Source organism: Medicago truncatula, chromosome 4 (assembly GCF_003473485.1).
Source record: "Medicago truncatula cultivar Jemalong A17 chromosome 4, MtrunA17r5.0-ANR, whole genome shotgun sequence".
Taxonomy (NCBI): domain Eukaryota; kingdom Viridiplantae; phylum Streptophyta; class Magnoliopsida; order Fabales; family Fabaceae; genus Medicago; species Medicago truncatula.
In genome coordinates, this window is record NC_053045.1 from 6,276,365 (window position 1) to 6,288,456 (window position 12,092).

Below are 12,092 nucleotides of genomic sequence, written 5' to 3' on the forward strand. Positions count from 1 at the left end.
TGGAATTTAAATTTGGTGTACCGTTTTATTCAATGGAATGATGGATAAATTCAACTTCCAGAGTGTAAGTCATAGAAGGATGGTACACAATTTCCCTAAATAGTACCAATAATTGGTAATGTAGCTAGTGCAGAATTAAAGCAAACAAGGACAGAAATATGATTTGGATAGGAACACATAATGCAAATTAACAACTAAAGTGAAACTGAAATTTATTTTGAACTGCAAATATAAAACCCTAAGCCAAAATGTTTTTCAATGCTCATGCTTTTCTAGTCATCATTAGGGTAAGATTGGTGAACTTCGTCTTCTCTTTGGACATGCGATCTCCTAAAATTTTCTTATAGCGATTAAAAATCTCTTTAATGACACCTTCACCAAAGTGACTAGCTAGCAAAGGTTCAGCCACAGCCCTTATGCATTGTGCCACATTGTATCCATCATTAAAATGATCCCAATTGTCAAGAGCATTCCAATTTACTTCAGAAACCTCTAATCGACTGATGGAGAATGATCCTTCGGTGAGAACTTCCAACTCAACCTCAGATGGAGATGGATAATAGTTAGGGATGTTGAAACTATTGAGTTTCTCTTGGTCAATGATTCCCTGCGGCATAATAATATGCATATTAATAGTTAATTTTTTTTTCTTCAAAATTTTGGAATTTTTCTCATATTCACCCACGTATTTATTGTGTTCTATGACCATTTTCTAAATTAATATGAACAAGAAAAAATTATCATAGTCTACCTGCAAAACCATATCATTAAGAGCCATAGCCATGAGTTCCCAAATGTAACCAGACTCCTTGCTTGATGGATCACTGTTTTTTCGTCCTAAAAATGTTAGAATCATGTGACCACCTTCAACTAGTTCTTCGGCACGACACTTGAGAAAAAAAGAGAAATCTGTTTGAAATTGCTTGTAGTAAGCCTTGTGGACATTTGAGGGGCTTGTGCTCGTCAGGTAAATGTTGCCCTTGTTGTTGTCTCCAACCTCAGGAATCTATACAAATAGATTAAATATAGAGAAATGTTTATATTGTGGCAAAACATTTATTAAATGGATGTTAATAGATTACCAAAAGACTAAGAAAATATAATTGTTATAAACAAACCTTAGATAACCATTGAAGACTGTAAGAAGAATGCACAAAATGCAAACTTTTATCTGGAAAGATCCTACTATAAAAGGATCCAGGAACACCAGAGAAGTAGCAAGGACCCATTTCAGTTTCCATTTCATTACGTAGTTTTTCTTTGAAGGTGTCAAGGGACATAAATACGTCGTTGAAATCATTTCCCGGTAGATCGTTCAAAAAGACTTTATATTCGGGAGATTTATGATTAAGTTCTCGACAAAGCTTTTCAACAACCTTGATAATTTCAGAGATCACCAAGAAAGTGTTTGGTCCAAAAGAGCAACCCAAGTCTGCAATTGCCAAGCTTCTAGGAAGTGTGTTGCAGTATAGACTGGTTATAGCTTCGTCTCTCAAAGATTTTGTCAAAGAAATCACCTTTCGCTGTATATTCAAATTTGATGCTTAATATTCAGACCATAATATAATTTAAATACTAATTTGTCTCAAACCGTTTTTCACATTTAAATATCAAGAGAATATTATTTCTATTTTTGAATAATAAACTTGAGTGTGTCTAATATGGACCTCTCAAAAAAGGACTAAATTAGGTGGACATTAACCATTTTAGAATAGAAAAATTTATTGTTGGACCGAACCCATATTAGACAACTTCGATAAACAATAGAATTTCATCTCAAAAAGTTTCTAATGATAAGTAGATTTTTTTTTTTGAAGGATAATGATAAGTAGATTAAATTCACACATTTTTATAAATTTTAAAATTAAAATTATTTGATACTTCTTTAGTTTGATAACTTTAGATGAAGGTATGATGATAATATATATAGGATAGATAAATAGACACACTAATACCTGAAGCAAGGAGTTGTTTGCATAGCTTGCTTCTTCAACACTTCCATTCATGGGTAGTACTTGAGCTACTTCCATTTTTGTTTCTTATCTTTCTTTCAAAGTAGTTTTGCTTTTATGTTATGCGTTTAAGTACATCCCTTGCCACACACTTATATAGATGCAAAGAGAACGTGTTTATTACAAAGCTACTAAAAAATAATAATTTCAAATTCATTAAAATAAACCAAAATTAATTTTTTATTCGATGTTTTCTTGGGATATATTTTATATTAAAATTAATCAGATCACATTTAAGATCCATTTTAAAACAGAATCAAATGTTATAATTTTGATGTATATTTATTATGATACATGTATTAATCTATTATTCATTGGTTTTTTAAAAACAAGGAAAAATCTATGGTGAAGTTGTTAGAAATTTTTTTTTGCTGAAGTCATTAGAATGATCAATCATAATGCATTTGTGTATTTAATGCATGTAACATCAAATTATATTGCGTATTGTACATTTGCTCATATGATGTACAACTTTATTTTTACTTATTGCAATTGTGTCATTGATTAAATCAAAATTAAACATTTTTGTTATTATTTTTTTATTCTAAAAACTTATGCATCTAAATTGGATAGGACGGTACAACAAAAAAAATAAAATTGGATACAACCAATTCATTCCATCTTCCCTATCGCACAAATTCCTTAGTAGCTTCATCAAAATTTCAGATTTCTTCTTCCCTTTCTCTCCAAAATTCCTTAGTAAAATTTATGCATCAAAACATCAAAATCAAATCGTAAATCGTAAAATTAAAACCATATCTAAAAAACTTGTTCATCTTCATCTTCTTTAGGGTTCGCTTATCATACCGATTACAGACTTTGTTGAGCTTGTGAAAACACTCCTAAAATACAGTACGAGCATATGGACAATAAAATGACAGATTAATTGTTTCTAATTTTGTCGTGATATTATGTAACTACAGAGTACAGAGGGTTGGTTTGTTTGTGTTTCTCATATAAGCAATTATTTTAAAATTGATGTCGTGCCAAAATTATGCGATTGTTATTGTGTGGGTGCAGCCTTGCATCCTGTTAATTACAAATCTACAATTTACGTTTCGATTTTGAATGGGTTTAGAACGATTTTTGTCAATGATGAATATGTTTTCGATTTTGGGACGAAGATGAAGAAAAATGAATAATTTATAGATGAAGAAGAAAGAACGAACAAAATGAACAGATGAATAACAAAAAAATGATTTTATTTTAAATAAAATAAGTTAATAAATCAAAAGTAATTAATATTTTATACAATGACTTATTTTTAATAAAGTAAATTTAGTCTTACAGTGGTCCATCATAAAGACACTAACTGACATGGCATCAAGAACGCTATTGGCTAAACAAAATGACTTTTAACAATTATAATAGGTTTTACAATTTCATATATATATATATGGTTTTTTTTTTTCCGACACAATTAATTCTATACTTTCATTCCCTAAAAGATGTCATTATTTCTTATAATAAGGACCGGAGGGAGTACTATGATTTCATTAAAGATGTCATTATTGAAATCTTCTGGAACAATATAAATCTATGGTTTAAATGTGTCATTGGTCCCTTCACTTTCTTCAGATTTTGGCATTGGTCCCTGCACTTTTTTTTGTTTGGCATTGGTACTCCCTGTACTTTGTAAAAATAGTGGTATTGGTCCCTCTGTTAACTCTGTGTTAAAAAAAAAACACAAAACTAACGAAGTGCCACGTGGCCCAATCATTTCACACCACGTGGCACCAATATCAATATTTTTACAAAGTGCAGGGACTAATACTAATATTTTTACAAAGTGCAGGGACTAATATCAATAGTTTTGTGTTTTTTTTTAACAGAAAGTTAACAGAGGGATCAATACCAATATTTTTACAAAGTGCAGGGACCAATTCCAAACAAAAAAAAGTGTAGGGACCAATGCCAAAATCTGATGAAAGTGCAGGGACTAAAGACATATTTAAGCTTAAATCTATTAATCCACCGTGAGAGGTCTTTAACTTTTTGAAGAAGTATGGTGGCAGCTATTTTTCTCTCTCTTTCTCTCTTCTCACCTTCTCAAACCCTAGTCGTCACCTCTTTCTTCTACTTCTTCTTCTTGTTAGGGAGGTGATTTAGGGTCAATTTTGATCCAAAAATCATCCCTCCAAGTTGTTTTCCCTTCTATCTTAATTGAATAAGTTATTTCACATATTTTTAGTTTTCTTTCGTTTGTTTTTGTGATTTCGTCGTCTCTGCACGACTCTGTTTGTTTTGATTTCCCGTCCTTTGTGGTGTGTTTTTTATTTTTCGTCTTAGTGCAGTGTTTATTTGATTCAGGTTGAAAGATTAGCTTTGAGCAAGTGCAGATTCGATCAATGACTTTGGCGTCATCAACGTTGCAGATCCAGAGACATGAGTATTCTGGAGACTTGAATATAGTCATATTTGTAGGCATAAATACTTTTCCATTTTATGCTATTAACATGGATGTTGTGAGTTTGTTCACAGATTCATCCTTTTTTCTTTTAGCTAATTTGAATTTGTATTGTATTGATGTACTCTATCAGTCTGAATGAATGAATGTCTTTTATTTTTGTCAAAAAAAAATATTATTGAAGAAGTATGTTCCTTGCAGGCAGTCTCGTATATGATACGAGAAACAAGAAAACCATTTTGTAATTTATTGTGTTTATTTGGTTTATTTTATTTTTACAATTGTTTATTTGAAACAAAAAAGTGGGTGTAAATTAATAAGGTGAGTATAAATAATTTGTTAAAGTTTATAAAAGTGAGTTTAAATAATTAAGTGAGTGTAGGTTGCTAACACATTCTTTAATAATTTTATGTGGATGTAGCTTGTTAATTTACTCCTTAGTATTTTTAGGTGGGTGTAAATGAACGACCTCCATATATATACTCCATCCGTCCCAAAATGTAAGAAGAAAAAAAGAGAACTCATTTTCTTTGTCTCAAAATGTAAATAAAAAAAAATTATTATATTTAATCTTGTTTTTTTAAAATACCATTTTTTTTCAAGAAAAGCTTTTGTTTATTCGGGTTAAAATCCTCTCCATTTGATAAAATAAATGGAGTACAAAATTTTGAGAGAGATAGACACAAAATATATAATGGGTCATACCACTAAGTAAGTCGGACCATCTTTAATAATTTTTTACTTTTTAAAAAAAAAAATTGAGTTTATATCTCTCCAAATGGAAGAAATGGAGAATGTACAAAATGGAGAGGATCTTGACTCTATTTATTATCTTGAAATTAAATGTCAATTACATTCAATTTTCTCTCTCTTCCTTTTTTTCCATAATCAATAGTCAATAAAAATTATTTTTACATCTTCTCATAAAACTTATTTCAAAGAAAACACAAAAAACTATACTACTAGAAACACCGATGAAACTCACTCTAACATTGAGACTTATACACTTCAACCTAAGTGTATGTTATGATCGGTGGTATAAGGTAAAATGAAATGTCTAGTATTTCTTTATTTGAATGTTATTTTCTGAAAAATTATAGTATTAATAGGAATATTTTTATTGAACGACAAAATTTATTATTAACTAAGTTTTTGCACAAGACGAACAGAGGTCGGCAAGACAATAAAACTACAAAAAAATGCACAAGACGAACAGAGGTCGGCAAGACAATAAAACTACAAATAAATGATGTTGCATATAGAGGGAACACTCTAAAGAAAAACCATGCATCTCAAGTATCAAAACACTAATAAAGACACCACCTAACAGAAGACTATCACCAAAGATCAATACGAAAAAACTAATCACCAACACCAAATTCAACACCAAAATCAACATGTAATATCCACATAACATTAGAGATCGAGAAATAGGAACTTGATGTCATCTATTCAATTTTAGTTCACTAATTATTACCATTTAGTAAAAAAAATTGGATAAATAGATTCGTGAGTAGTGTAATCACAAAAGCGCATAGAGTGGTGACTGAATTGATAATCTATTTTTTCTAAGAGTTTTAACGTTGCTTGATATTTTAAGGTGATTGGAAAAAGAACCTAAAATAAAATAAAATGTATCGTAAACCCATTCCTGCTTACGATTTGGAAGGGGAAGAATGGAAATATAAGAATGTGGAGAGAATAGTGATATCAGTTCTGATTGATTCTGATTGATTCTAATTTACTTCATAACCTTCTACGTTACATGCATTACATTCTGAAACTACATCCAGTGCTAATTTGAAACGACAACTAATTCTCATTATTCGTAACTGCATTACATGCATTTTCAAACACAAAATCAAATGAATAATTTCATTAATAGCATTTATTTAATACATCATCTGGTTACTATTATAAGCAAAACTTTGTATTTTAAATTCATTTAATTAATGATGTATATGATCTTTATTATAGATCACATATATCATTTAATGAATGAATCTAAAATGCAAAGTTTTATTTATAATAGTGACCGGATAGTGTATATGATTAAAGAGAGTAGAAAGTTTCAAATATGTGACCATTAGTCATATCAATCATAATTAATGATAGCAGAGAATTTCAAATATTTGACAATTAGTCATATCAATCATAATTAATAATAGTAGAGAATTTCAAATCTATGACATTGAATGTGTTCATATGATGTCGTTGTTTCTAACATCAAATATTGTGTGATGTGGATAGAAATTTAAATGTGATAAGCATTAACGATAATTAGGCCATAACAATGTCATGTATACTATAGAAGGAAGACTGATTGATTTGTTTATATTTTTATATTGTAGATTGTATACATAGATGGCAATTTGAAACACAAAACCAAATGAATATTCATTTAATATATGATTAAGGAGAGTAGAGAATTTCAAATATTTGACAATTATCATATCAATCATGATTAAGGAGAGTAGAGAATTACTTGACCAAAAAAAAAAACGAGAGTAGAGAATTTTAAATTTGTGACATTGAATGTGTTCCTATGATGTTGATGTTTCTAACGAGTGAGGATCATCTCCATTTACAAATTGTCTCAATTCTTTCTTTAGTAGAGATAAAAACACAAAAAATCTTGGAAAAAATACAAAGTAATTAATGATGGTGGAACTTATTTAATTAAAGGAAAATGTTAACTTGTGCCCTTGAAGCATAAGTTACGAACCCAAATGTATAAGGTTTGGATAATGTTTCATGTACATCCTTTTCTCCATACACACATTGTACCACCCCATGTAAAAGTGTGTAGGAGACAATAAATATGAGTTTTTTGTGTGTGTGGGGACCACATGGACACATGTCACAATTGTGTGTGGGTGTACAAGTGGTACATGCCACCTAAGATGGTCTATGTATCACTACTCATAAGGTTTTCCTTGGAACTTGTGCTTTCAAGGAAAACTTTATGAGTAGTGATCCCCGCTTGTTAGATAAGGTCAAGATGTTGTCCTTAGCTTGGTTGAAAGCTAAAAAAACTACTTTTGTGTTTGGTACTCAGCAGTGGTGGTCTTGCCCTCTTATGTGTTTGGGTATAGGCTGATGTAGCTCTGTTGGGTTGTTTGTTTTGTTTTAATTCTTGGTTCCTGTTTGTAGTCTCTATGGCACACCCTGTGCTCTAGGGACTGCATTGTTATATAATTTTATTTTGGCTTTTTGAAGAAAAAAAAAAGTTACAAAAGTTATACTTTTAATAAAAAAATTATTTTTAATTTCCATTTTAAGCTCCTTAACTTGTGCACTTAAGGAAGAAGTTAACATGATCCTTAATTAAAATATTCATTATCTCTTTTTTGTGTCTATCTCTCTCCAAATTGTATCCTTAATTTATTTTTGTCTATTCCCATGCCATTTTGCTAATTTGAAGACTTGACAGTGATTAAGTTGGTCAAAGGATGAAATTTTAAATGATTAAACAATGCAAGGGTAAATTGACAGGATTAACGATTACAGGGACTAATTTTTAAATGACGCCTAATTACAAAGACGAAACACATCATTAAACCAAGAAAAATCATACACCAATACATACACCATCCAATTTCAAACGTCTATTTCACGTTGCTCACACCAAAACCCCTTAAAAAAGATCAAACCGGCCAAAACTCATTCAAAAAAGCATCTAACATTCTTGTTTAAAAAAAAAAAAAAAAAACCATCTAACATTAATGCTGCCATTGAGAAGGTTGATTTCTCGTATATGAGTACATAAGTTAGTATTATATCAATAGAAATATTATTCAATTCGTCCTTTCATATTTAAAGGTTTTTTTATTTTTTATCGGTAAACAAATTTCATTAAAATCAGTTCAAGCTCAAGCAAGACAAACCCACTAAACCAGACAAACATGAATCACTAGCCCTAAAAGCAAAACCAAAGGCTGCTGCAAAATAGTTTGAGACAAAATTTGCATCTGTAAATATTAAACATATGCATTTGTAAACACGAAGATTCCTTTGTAACTTGTTCCAACATATTTAAGGAAACATATATATGCAGCCGGCTGCTTCAAAGTACATCAAGTTCTATCCAGCAGCAGCCCCATCCAAGTGCAAACTGTTATGGCAGAGCTATATAGTTCAATTTTCATCACGAGATTTAGCTTAAATTTTTTTTTTTCACACTCTCAATATCTTTTTAGTTCAATTGTCTTATACATTACAAGTATTTATTTTCTTAGCAATAATATGAAACCAGTTTCAGCCAATTTCGATCGTAAGATCTGAGTTTGTTTAAGAGAGATTTAAAAAAAAACGTCAAAACTTGTTAGGGTTCCCATGGTCACACTGATTAAATATTTGTTTGTGTTTCGGACTCCCACAATATCAGTTAATTTGAGAAAAATAAATATTATATAAATGAGACAATTATAATAAGACAAAGGGAACAAGAGTTAAAGCATATGCATATGTATTCACGAAACTTGTACTTGTTCAAACATATTCCGGCTGCTTGAGAAAGATGACATACTTCACTTCTATCCAGCAGCAGCCTCATCCATGTGCAAAGTGGCATTGGCAGAGCTATGTGATGGACAATTTGGTAAATGTACCTTATCGTGTTGTTAATTTGAACAATAAAATTATACCAATAAACTTAGATGCGTGGAGTAAAAGAGATGAGTAATCAGGACCAAAATAGTCTCAAGAAACAACAACAACAAAAAGATCTGCATTGTCTAAGTATGAAACAACATCACAAGCATGACCAAAACAATACACATAAGAAAGAAGAGACGAAATAACACACCAATATTTGTTTATTCAATTTGGACAAATTTATCCTACATCTAGGAGAGAGTAGCTATTCAATCTACTATGATGAGAGTAATACAAAGAGGTTAATGGAAATTAGTTTACAAGATCGCAAAAAACATATCCTAATTTCTACCAATTTTTCAGTTTTTATTTGACATGTTTTATTGGTTTTTACTTTGTTTTTTTTGTTGTTTTTAAAAGCAAAATTCGCAATTGCTTAAAAATAGGCAAGCAAATATGAAAGCTTGATATGTATTCGGATTATATAATCCGAATTGATATGTATTCATTAATAAGTTTGTTTCTTGAAGACAAGTAAATATGAGAGTTTAATTTTCATTAATAAGTTTGGTTTTTGAGGACAAGTAATGATGCAAGTTTATAATTTTGATGAACTATGTCATATGTTGTTTAGTTAGTTAATAGAGTTGGAAGAGGTTTTAAGGTGTTTCTAAATTGGAAAAGACTACATTCAAGAATCAAGAAAGACTAAAAATTATGCCACAAAAATGCTACATCGTGTCACAATTCTAAGGAAAAATGGAGCTTTTCAATTCACATTATTTTGTGGTCCGAAAAGAGAAAATCATGACACGAATCGAAGAGCGTCAAATCTGAAATTTGAAATTTGATGAGAAATAGGGACACAATTTATCAAATCGGGAGACGATTTTAACGTTACATATTGAGATCCATAAAAACCCAACTTAATTCCAGAGCAAGGGTTTGGTTTTTTGGGAGATTGAAGACACATTTGAAACTAAGGATTGCAGATTTCGTGGTGGCTTGTCATCCAACTCATAGTCAGTCCCAAATTCATATAATGTTTATTTTTTTTATTTTTTGCATTAGTTATTAATTCGTGCATTAGCCATGAGTAACTAATCTTGAATGCAACTCTAGATTTATTGTTATAACTTATCTTGAATGCTTTTTATACCTTGATTACATAAAATTTGAACGCAAAGATCAATTGACTGTTAGCACTAGGTGTTGACTTAGATCTAGTTGTATTGTTCAATCAAACAAGTCACTTTAGAGATATTAAACTGTTAAGTTGTGATAATAGGTTAACATTCCTTAATACCTTCAAAGATTACGAACTCACCTAAGGAATTAGGGGGTTGTAATCTTAGAAGAGGGATCTGAATCAAGAGATTTACTAGAGCCATTTTATTAATCATCGTGAAACTAGAAGAACAATTATAGGGGTCTAGGTGCAGTTTACCAAACAACGAGGAACAAACGATTCGAAAGACCTACTCATATTTCTCAAAAATCTTTACAAACTTCTTTATGTGTTTCTATTTAATTTAGGATTGTCAAACCAATCCCCATCCACTAGGAGATTTTTATATTTTTATTACTTCGATAATTTTAGTACACTTGTTAAAAATCTATCACTTTGATTCTCACCAATATCGTGGAAAAATCATATTGACATTGCATATGAGCTACAACATTGTTATGGATTTGGCAGCATTGTTGTACCTTCATGAAGAATGGGAACAATGTGACATAAAATCCAATAACATTATGTTGGACTATATTTTCAATGTTAAACTTGGTGATTTCAGATTGGCTAGGTGGTGGATCATGAGAAAGGATCACAAAGTACTAAAATTATTGCTGGGACTATGTGGTATATAGCTCCTGAACTTCACAACAAGGAAAGCTACAAAGGAATATGATATATACAGTTTTTTTGAATTGTTTTATTAAAATTGGTAAGTGGAAGGAAACCAACTGATCGTAAGGCCAAAGATAATCAAGTAGCTATATTTGATTGTGTTTGGGACTTGTATAGACTAGGAAAGTTGCTTGAAGTAATATACAGAAAACTTGGGCACGTATTTGATGAGGAACAATTGGAACGTTTAGTGGTTATTGGACTTTATGGTGTATCAATCCAAATTATTCATTTAGGCCATGTGTAAGACAAGTGATTAAGTTTCTTAAATTTGAACCTCCTTTACCAATGATTTCAAAGATGTTTCAATCAACTTATCCTACTGCAACAATGAGCTCAATTTTTTATCCTGTTTCTTTTCCCTTTCCGGCTTACTCTTCCTAAAACAATTATAGAATTATGTGATCATCGTGACGGGGTTTAGAGCGAGATGACTATCGGAGACTTGAATGTGTTGATGGTGAACCGTAGTCCATGCATTTTATCCCAACATCAGGATATTCAACAAAGAACCGGTAAGGAATATTATAACATTTGCTTTTGGATTTGTAAAAGTTATGGAACTTTTTGGTTTATAGTGACTTATTTTTTGCCCTTTCTGAGTTTATTTTGTATCAATGACGACTCATTTAAGGTCATCTCAAAGGAGTCGTTTGATATTAGTCTGAATTATGTAAGGATCGATCGAAATATTGTTTATTGTGATTTCTTCATTAGCATAATACCTTTTATTATGCATTTAAGTTTGAAGAGCATATAAAGTAAAAATGCTGCATAATCTTTAAATAGTGCTTCTGAAGATGTAAGATAGTATTTAAGCCTATATACGTACATGAACACATTAATTGGATTTCATCTAAATGCATTTGAGGAAGGTTAAGTTAATTTATTTTGGCTAGATGATCATTAGCATTTTGTTTCAGTTTTCCTGAGGCAAAACTGACCACATTATAAAACCTTGTTTTAAGAAGCATGGTTTCCCACATAAAATGAGTTCAATGATCATTAGCGGGACAAATTTTTATCAAAAATAAATAGTTCATAGTATTGCATAATACACATTTACTTATATTCAAGTAACAAATAATTACATTATTCAAACGAATTCTAATGAAAAGAATGAGCTTAAATATAAATATAATTAAATAAAACATTATTATTTATACAA

The 12,092-nt window shown here is 30.5% G+C and overlaps 1 protein-coding gene across 1 annotated transcript; it reads right to left on the reverse strand.

Moving 5' to 3' along the window:
* On the reverse strand, positions 1-2,092 carry LOC11409228 (S-adenosyl-L-methionine:benzoic acid/salicylic acid carboxyl methyltransferase 3). The gene is made up of 4 exons (XM_003604743.3): positions 1,956-2,092; positions 1,119-1,523; positions 752-1,006; positions 1-607 (listed from the first exon to the last, which is right to left on the reverse strand). The coding sequence occupies exons 1-4, from the start codon at positions 2,028-2,030 to the stop codon at positions 263-265; spliced, it is 1,080 nt and encodes a 359-aa protein (XP_003604791.1). The 5' UTR covers positions 2,031-2,092; the 3' UTR covers positions 1-262.
* Positions 2,093-12,092: the final 10,000 nt, after the last annotated feature.